Raw genomic sequence first — 19,351 nt, forward strand, 5'->3', positions numbered from 1 at the left:
GTGGAAATGTCATAGATTGGGCCTGGTCTGCAGTAGGGCATGGAGAGCTCTCCAACATAGAATCCACTAGGAATTCTTTAATGTATCAGAGGGTGCTTGAGGGAAATGTGAGACCACCTGTCTAAAAACTAACACTGAAATGTCACACAGCTGAAAGAATTCTGCATGGAGGAGTGGGTAAAACGTTCTCCCAGTTGATGTCAGAGACTTGCAGATCATTATAGGAAACATCTAACTGAAGTTATTTCGGCCAAGGGGGGGGGATAAACAAGTTCTTATTTACAAATGATTTTTTAAAAGCATTTCTTTAGCTTTATTAGCTTAGTTATATTACCTCTATCTCTCAAGATTGATTAAATGAAGGTCAAATGTCCATATCTATTATAAAAGACAAAGAACCCACGGGATGTTTCATGGAGTGTCTTAACTTTTTCCACATGACTGTAAGCAACTATAAGACAATGTCTGTGTTTATTTGCAGAACAGGGTAAAAGTGTCTCTTGTTACACTAGTAATTATGTAACACTGACATTTGTAAATGGCAAGTGAACCTGGATAGTTGGATAGTCAAGCCAAGGTTCATTTGCCATTTACAAAACATGCCAGGACATACATGCACTGACATGCCAGTGATGAGGCTCAGGAGGATAGATAGCCCTAACACAGGCACTCAGTATTATATACTAATATAATAAAATAGAAATTAATGCATGAGACAACAGAGTGTGTGTGTGTGTTGGTGTGTGCTTCGTGACGTCCTAACATCTCATCACATCGTAATCTCCACGCTGTTCTCCTCTGGCCGCCAGCGCGCTGTATAAATAACCGCTCTGCCCTTCACTCTGCTGGAGAAATTCATCCAGCATTAACAACACTCTCACGTTCCTCACGAGCGGCCACCCCCTAATTGACACGAGCTCCAGCCAATCATGTGAATCCGAAGCCTCCGCATCAGCCAATCGACTCGCTCCCGCCTCTCACGTCATACACTATGCGTTCTCTGATTGGTCGGGCTCCTACTCCGCGGTCACGTCGTGCTGTTTGGTGATTGATTCGAGCAGATGCGAGAGCGTCGCAGGCGAGGACGCTGCCGCAGGGTGAGCTTCGGTCTCTTTCAATATTCCCCTTTTTCTGAGAGCATGATCTTACATGTTTTTAATACAGTCGTCGTCGCATGCACGTCGAAAAACGCGCGCGGGAGAATCGTAATCCTGTTAGTGCGGCGAAAAAAATAGAAAATCACTTTTCTGTCTGTCTGTCGGTCCTTCCTGGTGGCGCGTGTCCAAAAAAATGGGGTAAAGAGGGGGGTCGGGAAGGAGCAGGTATTGCCCTTGTGCACAGGAGACGTATGCTATGGCTTTAATGAAAAAGGCGCGCTGCCCTGCAGGACTGGTTGTTATTATTCTGAGGCGCCGCGGTTGTCGTGGTCACCGTGTGACGTTCAGCGTGGCGAGAAAGAAGGCACGTACGCCACTCTGGGGAGAGCGAGCGAGAGAGAGAGAGAGAGCGCGCGCGCGCGCGCACTCACACACTCTCACACACCCTCTCTCTCTCTCTCTCTCACTCTCACACACAAACAAACCACTGGAGACGTTTTGTAAAAGTAAATAAAGACCCAGACTTGCATTAAAACGTCTTTCAGCCTCAGGCCGAGCCGTGAGATACAAGCGTGTCCTTTCATAGAGGCTGCCAGTGAGAGTCTGAGCGAGAAGGGGGCGTGTATGTGTGGCTGGAGGGGGGCGGGTAGTCGCTGTGTAAGTGACATTTCCTTGGGTATCATCGTGGAGCCAGGCTCACTAACTTTTTGGACAGTCTTCTATCCAACTTGTGTTGGCAAAGCTAGAATTAATAGCAGTAGTAATGCCACAGAAATACCAAAAACAAAACAGTAATATTAATAAAAGACACACACACACACACACACACACACACACACACACACAGTGTCCTCTGTTGTTTGCACCCTGTAGCTGATCTGTACCACATGTATGTATATATGGACCAATAGAAACACTTTCAGAAATCACCCTTTTTTTTGGAGATGCATGTTTTTCATTCAATATAGTGTGTGTGTGTGTGTGTGTGTGTGTGTCTGTGTGTGTCTGTGTGTGTCTGTGTGTGTGTGTGTGTTGCTGTCCCACAGTAAGCTAGTAATCCAGTCATCATGAAATGTTGATACAATGTAAAATTCCCTGAAAGGCTAATGATGTCCAATAGTCAAAACCAGCAGAAATGGAGATACAATGTTTTTGTTTGACAGTGACGATACACACGTATTTCAATTGCTGCTATTTCTTATACACATGAAGTTGGGGAGGAGGGGTGTGAAGATTTTTACTGTGGATAAGAGATTTATAGAATACACTCAGATACCTAGTTTTGAGCGCTGACAGTAATTGCCACACACAATCCAAATACAAGACTCCGGTTGTCACGATATGTCACGATTTTGATACAGAGGAAAAGTATTACTAATGCTCTAAGTGTTGGGTCTAGATTTTGGGTTTAAAGTAGATGTTCTGAATGTTTAGGATTAGAAAAACATTTCAGATGATGTTAAGATAAATGTGGTTAAGTTTAAGGTAAAACTAAGGTACACATCTTCTAAACTGTCTTTAATACCTAATGTCTTTGTGTGTCTGAACGGTTCATTTGGGCTGTGTGTATTGTGCCCAATGCCACCTATGTAAGATGTCGTGTTCTTGACTTGAATCGAGTGTTGGCTTGACGTTGCCTCAAAACACCACTTCCTTCCTCTGTTTCTCAATCTCCTACACTTCTTGCTGTAATCCTGGTTCTCTCTGTCTTTTATGCGTTAGATAAGGTTCTAACCATTAACTTATATGAGCTTAAGCCCAGTGTCGGATGACTCGTGTATGTGTTTGTGGTGCAGTCAAAGAGAGAGAGAGTAACATTTAGTAGATGAGAGTCATGCTAGGTGCATTTGTTTATTTGGGGCAGTCATCAAATTATCTGTGGAAAGGCCTGTGCGTGGCTGTGTTTGACGGAGAGCACAGAAAGATTGTGTGGGGCAGTCGCATACTGATATATGGCACTGTTCTTAAACACACACTTGCAGACTCATATGTTGACATCATGTAAGGCAGTGATGTACACTAATATGTGCACATGTTACACACACACACACACACACACACACACACACACACACACACACATATGGCCTGAAGCCTAATTGTGAATCACACTGTAACCCTGAAAAAAAACAATGAACACAATAATTGCTCAGTCCTGCTCAGTCATTATAAAAAAAAAATATATATATATATATATATATATTGACAGTATTTTTGACAGTATTTGAGTCTGGCAGTTACATTGTGAAAATGTTGGGATGAATGGAACAATAGAAATGCTCCAAAATTACTGACCTCAATTGCAAGTTATGTATTTTTCTTGTATTTCTGTAAATTTGCCATTTTAAAGAGATGAGGTTTTTGTATGAAATCAATGATATGTTTAGATTTTGGTTTAAAGGCCCTTTCCAACATTTCTCTGCTACAGGCCCTTCAAAGGGATCGTCTCCACAAAGGGCCGGCGTGGCTGAAGGTTTTCTTTCCAATCAATCTGCTGCACACCTGATTCCCCTTGTTTAATCAGTAGATCTTAATCTTCAAAACAATCGATCTTGTGTTTCTTCTGCTGATGCAAGATTGGGATGAGATTTTACATGCAAACCGGCCCTTTATGGATAAGATTGGGGACGGCCTGTTTTCACCGTTTTTAGCAGCTGCCCATTAGCTCATTTTACAAAAACGTAAATGGGTTTCCTGTTTGTTTATAAAGATCAGGAGAACATGAAATGAAATGTTTGTGAAAATCAACCGTTACTACACATGGCAGATAAAGATCAGGCTCAGAATGCTGGAGCAATCCTCAGTAATGTAATAGTTTGTAGCTGGTTGAGATGCTTCCTTTGCTTAATTTAATATAAAAAAATAGATTTAAATATAAATATTTCAATTGATTTATCCATGTTTCCAATCTAATTACATCCAGTTACATCCAATTGTGTAGTCTGCATGATTACTGTATTCATTAGGAATATGGAGATATAACGTTTTTGTGTGACGATATACATGTTTATTTCTTATACACATGAAGTTAAGGAGGAGGGATGTCATGTTATGAGCAATATTTTTCCTTTGTGTACCCAGCATGCCGTTGGCACGAAGTTTCTCAGTCACCTCCTTGTCGGGCCTAGACGAGTGGGACGAGGAGTTTGATTTGGATGATGCAGTTCTCTTCGAGATTGCATGGGAGGTGGCTAATAAAGGTATGGTATCACACATGCTCACACATGCGCGCACACACACACACACACACACACACCACACACACACACACACACACTGACCAGAATCAGTTTTGTAACCATACCTTTAACCAATTGAATTGGAGCTGTACATTTTTCTAATTTGGAGTTCAGTGGAAAATAAAAATCCATCTAAATGTCAGCTTAGTTTCGGAGTACAGATTACTTTGATGTAGGTAATGGTACATAACTGACCTTGATGTTCATTTGCTTATCTTCTGACCCCATGGTATTTGCTTTATCACCCCCCATGGGTCTCCTAGTGCAGTTGGTCATTCCGCTGTCACACGACCAGTCACCACTCTGGAAGGCCAAAGGGCAGCACACACCACCTTCACAGCACATGAAGTCTGTGACCACATGTTTCGAAGCTAGACCTGTACCACTAAACAGAATCCTGCCTGCATGGCACACTGTTACACTGCTTAACTGCAGGGTTGCATCAGCCATCTATCAGTTAACTATTAATGATCATAAAAATAGATCAGATAAATTTGTCCCACAAGCATATCACACATTGCTAAACTGTTTCTTAGAACATTTTTGTGGAGGCTGCAGGGGCACCACAAATGTATTTGATATGGATTTGCCAGTACGCTACTATTCAGACCTTTTGGATGTGTGATTTTACATGAAACTGAGCAACCTCTCAGTTTTGAGATACTTAATAGGAAGCTGTATACATTTTTGAACAGTACTGTATGCTTAGTCTTGTGTGTAGGACTGTTGCTGAATTCCAGAGCTACAGAAGTGTCTAAATGGAAGGCATTTTAATGTTGTAACAGCTAAATGACAGAGGGGTCAAAGGGATATTGTGATATGCAACATGAGCGCAGCTCAGTGCCTCAGCTCAGCTAAACTAAGACTCACTGACCTTCCTTTCTTTCATAGAAGTCCCTTAGCTTTTTCACAAGAGACACTTAACCAATGCAAACCTTTTATCTCCATTAACATCCATTTCATCCAGTTTTTCACTTTTAGGGTAAATGTAAATCTGGTAGTTGTTATTTACATTGTGTCAAAAAATCACGACGAATGGACAACTAGAAATGCTCCAAAGTGGTCTAGATTTTATTTTATTTATTTTTTCCTCCCCAATTTTAGCCAATTATCTAACCCACTTGACGCCCATGCTGGACAGTATCACACTGAAATTATGTGGAGGTAGAGAGCGAGCGAGTGAGAGAGAGACAGAGAGAGACAGAGACATCTGCCCATCCAGTGCTGTGTCAGGCTGAAGATGGAAGCAGCATGACCCAGACCACCAGCAATTCTTGAATGGCCTAAAATAACATAATTTGACCTTGGATCCCGTTGAAAGTTGTGAAGGTTTTTTTTTTCCTCCTTTTTGGAGATACAAGGTTTTTAAAATGATTTATCTACGTTTGCCTTATCACATTACAACAGAGGCAAGTAAGCATAAATACAGTAGTTAGAAAGTAGTTGAGATCGTGTGAGCTAGTCTGAAGAACAAAGCTTGGTCTCTTGGATGCGTGAATGTTTTTAGTGCTTATTCTAATATCACAGTTTTACTGGGGAAATAAACACTTACTGCCCAGGTAATGTTAGATATGTATTGTTCAGCACTATAATACACATTTGATACAGATGTGAAAAAGAAAGAACCAATATTGAATAAGAATTTAATAAGAATATGAAAGAGTTTATGATAACTAGTCTTTGCGCTTTGGCAGTTGGTGGGATCTACACAGTGATTCAGACGAAGGCCCGTCTGACCTGTGAAGAATGGGGAGAGAACTACTTCCTGGTGGGGCCGTACATGGAGTCCAACGTCAGGACACAGGTTGAGCTAATTGAGCCCACCAACCCAGCACTCAGGAGGACTATCGACAAGATGAACAGCAGTGGCTGCAAGGTACACACACATGTACAGACACACATCTGGAAAGCTCAAACCTGTTTTAGACATCTCTCTCTCACACACACACACACACACACACACACACACACACACACACACACACACTGCCCCCAGACTCAGTGAAACCCTAAACCATAATTTTGAAGTGTGTGTACCTCCCTGGTATGCGTGTGTAAAGGTTAAAAGCTATATCCATGTCTTGCACACAGACTACAGTCTATTTCAGTTCGTTGACAAAATTCCCTTGAGAGAAAGAGACAGATAGACAGACAGAACTCGAATAAGAATATTGAGCATTGTGCCATTCGAATATACTGTAAGTTTAACCTGTTATTATCTAATAATAGTATATAGGATAATATATAATTATCTTATAATAATATTATCTGCTGGTGCAATGCCAATATGATCATGTGCCACCAGTGGCTTAAAGGGTTTAATTTTTCTTTTATAGAAGAGTTTGATGTGGGTGTTAACATGACTGATTAAAACTCCTAAACAGACCCTTCACTTGCAACTACATATATGGAAAATAAGCTGCTATTGTTCTGAGATCTTTTTCAATCCCTTCTCAGACTCATCTGCATCTCACCTTAGTAATAACACTCACTTTATCAATCAAGAGCAAACCAGACTAAATGTGTGAGGTTTACATAAGACAAACTCCTCCAAAATCCCCTCTAATGATGTCCTAACATTTTCCTCCCAGACATTTCTTCAGCTGTATGTGTTTAGTTATATTACCTCAATCTCTCAATATTGTTAAAGTGAAGATCAAATGTCCATATATTTAAATATATTAAAAAAGACATGGTGTTTGTTTGTGTGTGTGTGTGTGTGTGTGTGTGTGCACATGTGTATGTGGGTGTATTTGTAGGTGTATTTTGGACGCTGGCTAATTGAGGGCTCTCCATACGTGATCCTGCTGGACGTGGGCTTCACGGCCTGGTCTCTGGACCGCTGGAAAAGTGAGCTGTGGGAGAACTGTGCAATTGGAGTGCCTTGGTTTGACCGTGAAGCCAACGATGCTGTCCTCTTCGGCTTTCTCACTGCCTGGTTGCTGGGAGAGGTGTGTGTGTTTTGGTGTTTATTTGGCCAAGTAATTCTGCGTGTTTATGAATTAATAGGGTGTTTGTGTGTGGCTGTCAGCTTGGCCAGGTCATTGTATATGAGTGTGACGTAATTGTGTGTGTGTGTGAGTGTAGTTGGCTGATTGGCTGGCTGGACATACCCGCTGTTTATTTTACCAAGTGATTATTTATAAGTGTGTGTATGTGTGTTTCAGTATGCAGCACAATGTGAAGACCCTCCGCATATCTTGGCTCATTTTCATGAGTGGTTGGCTGGACTGGGCCTGGTTTTATGCAGGCAGCGGCAGTTACCCGTAGCAACCATTTTCACCACACACGCCACACTGCTCGGACGATACCTGTGTGCTGGAAATGTCGACTTTTATAACAACCTTGCAGAGGTATGTGCGCGTCTGTGGGTGTGGAAAATAAAAACAACCTTTAAAAAAAGATCACTTTCTGCTCTTTTAGCATTATGTGATGAGGGAGTCCTAACTAGTGGGCTGGAATTGGAAATTATTAAATTGGGGAGGAAATTGAGGGTACCTCTGAAATTGACATGAGTGTGAATCTCTCTCTCTCTTTCTCTGTCTCTCTCTCTGTCTCTGTCTCTCTCTCTCTCTCTCTCTCTCTCTCTCTCGGTCTGTGTCTCTCTGTAGTTTAATGTAGATAAGGAAGCGGGTGATCGGCAGATCTACCACCGTTACTGTTTGGAGCGGGCTGCAGCGCGCTGTACTCACGTTTTCACTACTGTGTCTCAAATTACAGCCATCGAGGCTGAGCATCTGCTCAAAAGGAAACCAGGTGCCTTTCTAAATCCTTTACCCTATGCACCTGCGCTATATGTCCAAGTGTTTGTGGACACCCCTTCTAATGAATGCATCCAGCTACTTTTAAGTTGCACCTATTGCCGAAAAAGATGTGGAAAGAAACATTGAATGAGCATGTGTCCAAATACTTTTGTCCAAATAGTGTTTCTTGGAAGCTGTACAAGGAGAAAATCCTTGCTGTCAAAAAAAAAAACATCAGGGCAAGACTCCAAATCACATTGATTCAGAAGTCTTTGTCTGGGTGTTCTCCTGATAGTTTTTTGTGTTTGTTTTTTTTCTCCTTGTACACCTTAATAAAAATCTAAAGGTCTCATTCTGATGGTAGATACAACATTTTTTTGTGTGTTAAAACCAAACTAACCCTTTTTCATTATCAGGAAATACATATTATAATTACTAATTTCAAATCATTTGGAAAAATGGGTGATAGCACCCAGCTAGTGATGTTACAGGAGTTTAAAATTGTAGTCATTATTAGAGAGCTGTTTAATCCTTACAGAGGTCTCATGGATTAGGCTTGTAATGATTTGAGGCTGTTTCTCCCTCAGTATGACAGTATTTTCTCACTTCACACATTTTATGTTTCCATTGCTTTTTCTCTCTCACTTTTAGATATTGTGACCCCTAATGGTCTGAACGTGAAAAAGTTCTCAGCCATGCACGAGTTTCAGAACCTCCATGCTCAGAGCAAAGCCCGCATTCAAGAGTTCATCAGAGGCCACTTCTACGGGTTGGAGCATTACTCAAAAATACACACAAACAAGAGACATACAGACACACCAGCACACGTCTCATTTTAACGCCATGTTATTCTCCCACAGTCATTTAGATTTTAATCTGGACAAGACTGTGTTCCTCTTCATTGCTGGACGCTACGAGTTCTCAAATAAAGGGGCTGATCTTTTCCTTGAAGCACTGGCTAGACTCAACTACCTGCTGAGGGTATGTATGATCACCTAACTCTGGTTTATACTGTGCTAAAGTGTGTTTACTGAAGTGAATAAAAAGTGAATCATGCAAAGCTTTTAGAAAGCTCTAAAATCTCGGCTTTGTGTGTGTGCATGTCCTCAGGTAAACCACAGTGACGTTACGGTGATAGCGTTCTTCATCATGCCTGCTCGCACCAACAACTTCAATGTGGAGACACTGAAGGGCCAAGCCGTACGGAAACAGCTCTGGTAACCATGATGAGGCACTGTGAGGACTGCTAACCTCCACCTAGCGCACAACACACCTGGCAAAGAATCTTAAGAATCCTCAAATAGGAGCCAATAAAGGACATGTCAAATAGTAACTACTAGCCATAGGTGTCTATAGTGCTGTTAAAGTTTGTACTGATGGCCTTTTGGTTCTCACCAGGGACACAGCCCAGACTGTGAAAGAGCGCTTCGGAAAGAAACTCTATGAATCGTTATTAGTGTAAGTGGTTTTACTTTAAACTACTTTTGAAGGTCTCTTGAAACATTGGTAGCAAATAAAATTTTCTCTTTCTTACCCTTTCAGTGGACAGCTGCCAGAAGTGTCTAAGATGTTGGATAAGGAAGATTTCACCATGATGAAAAGGGCCATCTTTGCCACACAGCGCCAGTGCCTGCCGCCCATCTGCACCCACAACATGCTGGAGGACAGTACTGATCCCATCCTTACCTGCATCCGCCGCATTGGCCTCTTTAACAGTTCTCAGGACCGGGTTAAGGTGAACACACAGACACACACACTAGTAATTGCATTTACTGTTTGAATCCTATGCTATGATGTTTTGCCTTCATAAGCCGGAGTCCAAGAGAGCACAACTGGCAATGCTCTCTCCAGGGGAGTAAATGGCAGGTAAAACAGTCGTCTGTTTTACCCAGTGCATTCTTCCAAGCGTGTCGGCTAGAAATATAAGATTACAATGGACAAATATTAGACTGATCATCCATAACATTGAAACCACTAGAAGTTGAATGGATTATCCGGATCTGGTATCTGTTAAGGGGTGAATTTATTAGGCTCAGTTCTTGAGGGCGATGTGTGAAATGGGCAGAGAAAAATGGCCAATCATAAGAATCTGTGCCACTTTGACAAGAGCCAAATTGTGATGGCTAGCAGACTGGCTCAGAACATCTTTAAAACATCAGGCATGTCTTCTGAGTTGTGCACGGTATGCAGTGAGCAGTATCTTCCAAAAGTGCACCAAGAAAGGACAACCGGTGAACCAATGACAGGGTCATGGCATTAATACTCACGGTGGCCTCACTACCCAACTTACAGCACTTAAAGAATATGCTGCTAACTTGACTCCAGATACCACAGGACACCTTCAGAGGTCTTGTGGAGTTCATGCCTTGACAGGTCAGGCCTCGTCATGTGGGGGACCTATACACTATTAGGCAGGTGATTTTACTGTTATGGCTGATCAGTGTAAATTGATGCCAGATTTTTATACCAGTGGGGCCTTAGGGTTATTAAAAGGAACCAACCATCCAGTAAGTAAAAGCTTATACTGCCACCTACTGTACACACACAGCGATATTTACTGCTAATACTGTATTGTAGGGCAGAATGGCATAATCAGTTTATGCATAAGTTGTGTGCAAGGTTACAAATATTGAATGGGCTCTCTCTTTCTCTCTCTGCCTGTGCTTCAGGTGATTTTCCATCCAGAGTTTTTGTCGTCTACCTCTCCTCTTTTGCCCATGGACTATGAGGAGTTTGTCAGAGGCTGCCACCTTGGGGTCTTCCCCTCTTACTATGAACCATGGGGTTACACACCTGGTAGGTGGGGAAAAAAATAGGCAGCATAAAATAACCACAGCACATGCTGTCCTATTTAGTAAATTACTGTTTAAGGTTGGTGTTAATTGTAAGTGTAATCTGTCATTTTTACTTTCTTTTTCTCTCTCAGCTGAGTGTACTGTGATGGGAATTCCCTCTGTATCCACTAACCTCTCTGGGTTTGGCTGTTTCATGGAGGAACATATAGCAGACCCATCTGCCTATGGTAAGAGAAGAGAAAAACTCTACTTTTCTGTGACTAATATTGTGTCTATGTTATAAACTTTATTTAAAAAAATGCAGAATTTCCAGTTTAAAGTATTCCTTTGTAATATCTTCCCATTCTGCTCAGGTACTGTAAATGTGACTAACCTCTCTAATCTCTCTCTCTAATCTCTCTCTCTCTCTCTCTCTCTCTCTCCTTTTATCTTTCTCAGGAATCTATATTCTAGACCGGCGTTATCGTAGTGTGGATGAGTCATGTAACCAGCTAACCTCCTTCCTCTTCCAGTTCTGTCAGCAGAGCCGTAGACAGCGTATCATCCAGAGGAACCGCACAGAGCGCCTCAGTGACCTGCTGGACTGGAGATACCTGGGCCGGGTCAGCCACATACACACGCTTTACAAACTGTTCAGAACAACTTACAAAGGATTTGTTCACCATTCCGTTGAGCCAGGAAATGTTTTTTTTTCCTCCTTCAGGAATTCACATAAACATGGCTTATGTGTTTTTTTTTCTGTTTCTCAGTACTATGTATCTGCTCGCCATATGGCCCTGTCCAAAGCCTTCCCTGACGCATATGTGTATGAGCCCCATGATCCCACCTCGGTAAGCCTTCATATGAAATGTGTGCCAATATGAGTGAGTCAGAGTGGATTTACAGACTTTTATATAAAGCATTTCATTGTAAATTCAAGAGGTTCCTGATGCAGTATATATCCAGAAGTATCCAGGCTCTTAAACATCTAGATTCACTGTATATATGCTCCAAAATCAAGGGTTTTAATAGAGTTTGCTTCTGCCCTTTTGCTACAACAGCCTCTACACTTTTAGTAAGGCTTTAGACAATGCAACTTTTGGCAAGGAAGCTAGTGAGGTTTAGTCCTGGATAACAAACGGCACTCAATCTTCTGCCAAAAATGTTTCATGGCACTTCATCTCTGCACAGAAGGCAGTTGTACTGCTCCACAATTCATTGCTGGGGAGTTTTACACCAGTGTAGCTGACATTGCATGGCATTAGCCGTGGTGATCTAGAGCTTTGCTGCAGATCGCCTTATTCCACTTGTAATGCTTTTCTGTGAAGATTACATAGTAATCTGGCTTACTATGGCCATCTCAACACCTGTTTAAACCCTGGGTGGTTAATTAAAAGTAATGTCTTGGCAATTCTGGATATTTCAGTGTAACAAATGTTTCCTGACAACAGCTGATCTCACAGACTTTCATCTTAAGCTACACTATGCAAACAAACTTCTCTAGACACTAATTTTAATGAGTGAGCTCATCTACTTTATGGTGCACCCATTACTGATACAGGCATTTACTTGCACATGCACAGCTTGTTTAATCACCATAGAAGAGCATTACCAATATAACAGTATGCTCTGAAGCAGCCACGCTTGAGTCTAAAGTCATAATGCCCAGGGCCATCTGTTAAATACAGGGGTATAAAGCCCTGCAGCACTGGGCTGGGGAGCAGTGGAACTGGCTTTTCTAGAGTGTTATAGCTCAGTCAGTCAGTATCTCTGGAATAAGTTTGAGTGTCATTTCTGATTTATGACTAATCATCCATTATCAGTACCTGACCTCACTAATGCTCTCATAGCCAAATGCCATCAGATTCTCTCAGCAGTGTTCCAAAATCTAGTGTAAGGCATTTGCAGAAATGTAGAGGCTGTTACTGCAGCAAAGGGAAATCTTTTAATTACCCTCCATTACCAACTCTGGAGGAGCAGATGTCTACAAACTTTTGTCCATATAGTGTATATATTATTTCCATTAATTAAGAGTGATCTTGTTTCTTTGGTTTCCCCCCTCTGCAGACCACAGGCTTCCGTTACCCACGGCCTGCCTCAGTGCCCCCCTCCCCTGCCCACTCGCTCCACTCATCCCCCCATCACAGCGAAGCTGAGGATGAAGACGAGAGATACGATGAGGAGCTGGAGGCAGAGAAAGACCGCGTGAACATCAGGCAACCTTTTAGTTTACCACCCAAGAACAAGACCCTGCCAGTTGACACCATTGACGCAGTCGATGCTGTTGACCTGCCTGAGAAAAACTGACGCTACACACCACACTCACACTTGCTCATGCACATGCTTCATCTCCTTTTGCGACGTTCCTACATGCGCACATCGCCAACACACTCCTGACCTGTTCCCTGCTTGTATTGGTCCTGCAGTTACTGGGTTTGGGGAGTAAACCGAGATATTTATGTGAAAGCTAAATGGTGTAGAACTATTATTACTGTGAGGAGCTACTGTTCTTTATCTTGAAGACAGACACATTAATGTCTTCCAGGTGTTAGTAGACTGAACAATTCTGCTAGAAAGAGGTTTAGATGTAAACCGTTTATTCTCTCTGACTGTGAAAGGCCGTTCCAGTAAGAAGTTAAACAGAGCCTCCGCTACTGGCAGCTAGTTGAAGCTCACCACTTCTTCAACCTCTTCTATACTCCACTGCTTTACTTCTGATGGGTCATTTGAGCTAGAGCTTAATAAAAAAGCCTTTTTCTACCAAAAAATGGGTTTGTAACAAGGCAAGGCAGTTTCCTGTCAACTAGCATGGGAGTCTTCTGTGCAATATCATTACATACATTTGGTATTTTTCAACCTTTTCAAGCCTTGTCCCAGTTTTATGGTTTATCAAGGCAATACAACACAAATACCTGTCTTCTTAAAGAGTTTCTATCTTAGGATAAACATTTTGCAAACAGAGTAAGTCAGTATTTCTCAAATGTCTGTCCAGGGAGTCCTTTTATTTTCAGAATAGCTGTGATGACCAGGTTTAACAAATTGAAACCTGAGTGTTTAATGTTTAGAGAGCTAAAAAGATTTACTATAGTATAATGTGCAAGAGCAATTAATGCACTGTAATGTACACACACACACACACACACACACACACACACAGTATGAGTTTGTGTCACAGCAGTGGAACAGAAATTAAAGACGATATGATATAATTCAATGACCTGTCTCTATTTTAATATTTTGTGATAAATGTGAGTGGTTCAGCACAGATAGACTCTCCCTCCGTGGCCTTTACAAACTGAAAGAGAATACATTATACATTAAAATTGCACACAGTTTATTCAGATTTCTAATCCTTCTGTTTTGTGCATCTGTACCTAGTAAGCTGCTCCAGAATGAGTTGTAGGTTGCGCTTCCAGTAACTGCTCCTAACTTGGCTGGGTTGCGTCTCACAGTTGATACTGAGAAGCCATCAGGGCCTGTCACCTCAACCTCCACTAGGTGGTAATCAGCCAGACTGGATGGAAGAATGGAAGCAAAGAATTGGCATAGTTGAAGAAATAGAGCTTTGCCATCAGTGGTCAGAGTCAGAGAACGCATAATTGGCTTTGCTCCCTTTGGGTGGGTAGATGGCGCTCTCTCCCCTCATCACTCTTAAGTGGTGTTGGCTAGCACAGGCGTCTGTTAGCGAGTGTGGTGGAGCTGGGGAGACAGTGATGTCCTCCCAGCAAGGATATATATATATATACACACACACACACACAAATTCACATGCAAACCTCCTGGTATCTCCCAATTGTTCCCACTTAAGTCTAGATAAAGCTTTAATGTCTACTACTAAAAAGTCCAGACTGGACTTGTGTATAATTGTGAAGGCGTTTTGGTATTCTAGAGGTTTCATCAGTACAGTCAAGTGGTGTAACGATTCTTTGGCATTTAAAGCCGCATCATGCAAAAATTTGTACTTCTTGCTCCTGGGCTTTCCATAAAGTGTAATTTATGATTCGAGCCACTACTAAAGGACGTGCTTTATGTATGCATTTCTGGACAAGCTAAGAGATGTCGAACCATCTCTGAAAGTGCTAGAAACCATGTTTTTTGCATGAACATGACTCAGATTGCACAGCATTCTGTAGTTCTCATTAGCGATGTCCAGCCCGCTTCACCAAAGTTACATAGGTAAAAAACTACATAATGCTGTTTTAACCCATGTGGGTGACACACAAACCTGTATGGTCACACGTCAGGAAATGTTCCCACCATGGAAGCTGGCTCACTACTAAAAGAGAAATTAATAGCTGGAACAAGAGTGATCCACGAATTTCTGTCACAAACAACCAAAATAAAAACTGAGTTTACAATGCTCACCCCAAACCAAGGGGGCCCTGAATAATAAGTTCCATGATTCCTCCACCTGGGAGGCATTTCACAAAGCAGGGTATCACAGATAAAGCCAAAATAATAAGAGAAGTCTTCACTTTTGGCGTAAGTTATGCAGCTTACTGAGAAATCCTGCTTTGTGAAATAACCCCTGTGGATAACTGACACTAACACACTGTTTATTTGGGAAGAGATAGGCCTCACAACCTGTACTGTGGAACTGACTGAGATCCAAAAGTCATCAGCAGGGCACAATATTACATTTTCAAAATAATGAAGAGGACATAAACGGGGTTTAGACCTTTTTGCAGAGCAACTCACGCAGTATCTGACACAATCTCTCCAGTGACTCCATGGAAACCCAGGGTTGATGCAGCAATGGCAGCAGCTGCCATGGTATTCACATTGTTGGGGGCGATGGGGCACAGTTCTGCCACTGAACCATGAAACAAGACACGCCTCCCTTCATTGTCTGACCAGTCAGAGAGCAAGCCTCCAGTCAGGCGAAAACAGGAGGGGTGCTTTGACATCCGAATGGAGAGGGCCTGTAATGGGGACAAGGAAACATCAGAGACCTCGACTGGCAAACTGCATATCTCCCCATGTTCTCTATGCCAAAGTCAGGCATCACTGGGCAGCGCAGTTCTGGTACTGCAGAAGCGAAGCGTGAAATGGAGTCAGTGTATTGCTGACATGACCCTCAGTCTCTTCTGGATGTCTCCTTCACATTTTCTATTCCAATCAAAGACTAGACCTGTGTGGCTTTTTTTTTATATAATAACTACAAAGACTTTTGGGCCTTATGTTAGATGGATAGAGTATAACTAAGCCAATCAGTGTAGTATTAAACTAACATAAAATATGAAATTTAAACTTCCTGAACCTGAATACATATAAATCATTTCACCTGTAGTGGTACAGATTCATGCAGAGGCCCAATGGTAACTCCTCCATTGAATAATACTAATGCTTGGCCTGCTGGGAAAGTGCCACACTATTTTTCACACAATTTTATTATTCAAAATTGTAAAGGTTGGCAGCACAGCGGAAATGATTAACACTATAAATGATGTGGTAGTGTAAAAGTGGGTAGTGTAACTGTGTAACTAGGAGTGTAACGCTACACAAAGATCATGGTACAGTTAGCATAGAAATCCTCCTGAATTCAGTACAGTTCCCACAATACCTTGCAAATCGTGCCCTTGTGAAATTACGGTATTTACCCTAATAATGCATACTGTGTAGTCTCCATGCAACTGTGCACACCAAACCGGCATGTCCATATTGTGGCAGTTTGCTATGAATATACATACCCATACACCCCTACATGTATACTGAGGCATTAACCAATGAGACAGCTAGGATATCTTCTTTTTGTATATTTTTATAATTTATGTATATATATATATATATATATATGCAGACGGATTTGTTCGGTTCCACCACCAGCTCACCAGCTCATATATATATATATATATATAATAATAAGGTGAGCTGATGGTGGAACCGAACAAATCCGCCTGCATCCAGGAGGATTCTGGAGTAAAACCCCAGTCAGCCACAAGAAAGTTTCAAACACCACTGCCACTAAAAGAGTGCAATTGCTAAAACAAGCAATCTGTAATACTGTACAATGACTGTACAACACTGAATCAATGCAGCGACAGGCAAGGTTTGAGCACTGTGGAAACATCGCCATAAGATTGCAGTTGCTTACTTTTAAAGATCCACTGTCGTTCAGTCTCTGGATGTCTTGGCCCCCCCATAATGCACCGCTGGGGACATAGAGTGTGTTCCCGTGTTTCTGTGCAGTAAGCCGAAGCTCCTGATCCAGATGGGAGTCTGACAGTGCGGAGGGACTGCCCACCTGTAAGTGAGAAAAAAACAGCAGTGACTGTAAGTATAAGGTCACACTGTTCACCTGGGTCTTTTTTAATAAGCACATCAAGAACCATACATACAACAACCTTACCAGGAGGTTTGCATGTGATAAGAAATGAACCCCAAAATCTTTCACTATCTGTGGATGACAGACCTCCACAATCAGGTCAGCATTTCTGAAACACACAAGCACAAGCGCCATCCAACAAGTGATGAATGTAATCCTGTATACAACAACAAGCCATACATATTTGTCATACATGTGTTTACATGTGTGTGTTTATGTGCAAGCATACTTTTGTGTGAACTCTGAGAGGTTGGTCAGGATTAGATCCTTTGGGACCGAGGCACTGAGTTTGTCTGCATTTCTGTTCCAAACAAAGGCCAAACTTAGGCCTGACCCAAGCCCCTCCCTCTGTATTCGATCCACCAGAAACTGACCTGTAGAGAACAGAGGAGATAACCACTGGTGGTATGATTTATGGCTTTTCAGCTGGAACTCAGATTGTGCAAAACGTCTGGGCAAACATGGGCGGTCTGGGCAAACCATAGGTCAGGTGAGATGAATCAGGTGAGCAGGAAAAACACAAAACTCTGCAGGAATCAGGCTCTCCAGGACCAGAACTGCCCATCCCTGTAAGCCCTAGACCACGGCTCTCCAACTCTAGCCCTGGAGGCCCACTGCCTTCCACATTTTGGTGTTTCCTCTGTTTTGACACACCCACTTTAACTTAGTAAGGAGTTAGGTAATCACTATACAGAGTTCTACTATAGGAATTTGACAAGGTAGTAAACGACAATAAGACACATTATCATGTGTGTGAGCTCTAATTTTTATTTTTTCCGGACACCACCACAAAACAACAGAACCTCGGATTAGTGCACTATATAGGGAATAGGGCACAGAGCTCCAGAGGTCTGGTCATTTATGGAGCAATAGTTCGATCAGCAGTCACAGCTTTAGTTTTAGAGTGTATAAGGTATAAGGACTCACCTAAATGCCCATATCCCACAATGCCAACTCTTATTGGTGATGATATGTCAGTCATGTCTGCATAGAAACAAACTCATGGTTTATAGATTAATTCACACACTCCTCCTTCCACGCCACAGCCCCTCCTCTCTTCCTCTTTCTCTGTTATCGATCTCTCCACCCCGTCTGCTATCTATCTGAAAGGCCTCACTCACTTACTCCTACAGTAATCTCCTCAGGCCTTTCACAACCTTCACTTACCTGCCAGTTCCTCACCTTTTCTTTTCTTCTTCCTCTCTCTCTCTCTCTCTCTCTCTCTCTCTCTCTCTCTCTCTCTCTCTCTCTCTGATCAACACACTGCAGTGTTATGAGTAACCCTAGAGGATTATGGGAAAAGAGTGCTGAAGTTCATGGGAGAGCATGTGTGTTAATGATTACACTTCTTGTGTTGACTCAAACACACACACACACACACACACACACACACATATACACTTGTACCTACATACTATACTGTGTAATATTCTGAAGTGGGTGTTAACTATCTGCATTTCATCCCACAAAAACCTTTACAGTTTTCCAATTATTTACATAATTTGAATATTTATATTGTGTCAGAATTTCATTAGAAATCATTTTACATTGAAAGTTAAGAGAAATTGTTTCTTCTCCTGTAAAGTTGCTGTTTTGGAGATACAAGGTTTTTGCATGACAGTGACAATTTACTCAGTTGTATGTATTTAGGTAAATCTTTTATGGGTTTGTAAGACTCTGAGTACAGATGGATTTACTGAAAATTTGAGCTTTTTTGCAGCACCTTCAAATACCCCAAAGGGTTCTTCATGTGATGTATGTGAGTGTGAAAACCTTTACACTGATAAAGCCTTAAACTTTAAAAGGTTCTTTACACATACATCTTTAACAAAAATGGTTCTTTCTGGAAGCAAAGATGGTTCTTTCCATGGCATCGCTCAAAGAAACCTTATGTAGGAGTACTACAGGATATACTGCACTTCCAACGCTGCTCACCTCCGTTCTCTGTCCACAAACAAGTGCAATGGCGTTATCTCCACTGACCACAGTTCAGTCACGTTCAGCCAATCAGGCCTCTCAAAGAGATAAGGCCTGGCCTATAGGCTTCAACACAATGGGAATGTTTTAGACCACATAACCAGGGTCAAACTCTTAGCAATCTGGAGTCAGACCTTCAGCTAAAGACCAAGACCTGGACATAATGTCTGATCCAAGACCTCTTTGAACATTCCTA

At 41.9% G+C, this 19,351-nt stretch overlaps 2 protein-coding genes across 2 annotated transcripts; one reads left to right on the plus strand and one right to left on the minus strand.

Moving 5' to 3' along the window:
* Positions 1–1,037: 1,037 nt before the first annotated feature.
* On the plus strand, positions 1,038–14,067 carry gys1 (glycogen synthase 1 (muscle)). The gene is made up of 16 exons (XM_072693763.1): positions 1,038–1,097; positions 4,179–4,297; positions 6,031–6,212; positions 7,096–7,287; positions 7,504–7,689; positions 7,948–8,092; positions 8,731–8,848; positions 8,940–9,060; positions 9,190–9,296; positions 9,478–9,537; positions 9,622–9,814; positions 10,749–10,875; positions 11,006–11,101; positions 11,313–11,476; positions 11,624–11,704; positions 12,921–14,067. The coding sequence occupies exons 2-16, from the start codon at positions 4,180–4,182 to the stop codon at positions 13,158–13,160; spliced, it is 2,130 nt and encodes a 709-aa protein (XP_072549864.1). The 5' UTR covers positions 1,038–1,097; position 4,179; the 3' UTR covers positions 13,161–14,067.
* aspdh (aspartate dehydrogenase domain containing) lies at positions 13,875–18,382 on the minus strand. The gene is made up of 8 exons (XM_072693764.1): positions 18,346–18,382; positions 18,106–18,162; positions 17,408–17,552; positions 17,203–17,287; positions 16,948–17,097; positions 15,552–15,775; positions 14,228–14,367; positions 13,875–14,148 (listed from the first exon to the last, which is right to left on the minus strand). The coding sequence occupies exons 2-8, from the start codon at positions 18,158–18,160 to the stop codon at positions 14,111–14,113; spliced, it is 837 nt and encodes a 278-aa protein (XP_072549865.1). The 5' UTR covers positions 18,161–18,162; positions 18,346–18,382; the 3' UTR covers positions 13,875–14,110.
* Between the last annotated feature and the right edge of the window lie 969 nt (positions 18,383–19,351).

The sequence above is a fragment of the Salminus brasiliensis genome, chromosome 12 (genome assembly GCF_030463535.1).
Source record: "Salminus brasiliensis chromosome 12, fSalBra1.hap2, whole genome shotgun sequence".
Taxonomy (NCBI): Eukaryota; Metazoa; Chordata; class Actinopteri; order Characiformes; family Bryconidae; genus Salminus; species Salminus brasiliensis.

Excerpts from the sequence above, each read along its gene's own strand:
- gys1 (XM_072693763.1), top strand. The coding sequence starts at position 4,180 with ATGCCGTTGGCACGAAGTTTCTCAGTCACCTCCTTGTCGGGCCTAGAC. Across the intron at positions 8,849-8,939 it reads ATCAGAGGCCACTTCTACGG|TCATTTAGATTTTAATCTGG; the intron begins GTTGGAGCATTA and ends ATTCTCCCACAG. Across the intron at positions 11,477-11,623 it reads ACTGGAGATACCTGGGCCGG|TACTATGTATCTGCTCGCCA; the intron begins GTCAGCCACATA and ends TCTGTTTCTCAG.
- aspdh (XM_072693764.1), bottom strand. The coding sequence starts at position 18,160 with ATGACTGACATATCATCACCAATAAGAGTTGGCATTGTGGGATATGGG. Across the intron at positions 17,553-18,105 it reads TGTGGGATATGGGCATTTAG|GTCAGTTTCTGGTGGATCGA; the intron begins GTGAGTCCTTAT and ends TGTTCTCTACAG. Across the intron at positions 17,288-17,407 it reads CTCTCAGAGTTCACACAAAA|AAATGCTGACCTGATTGTGG; the intron begins GTATGCTTGCAC and ends TGTGTGTTTCAG.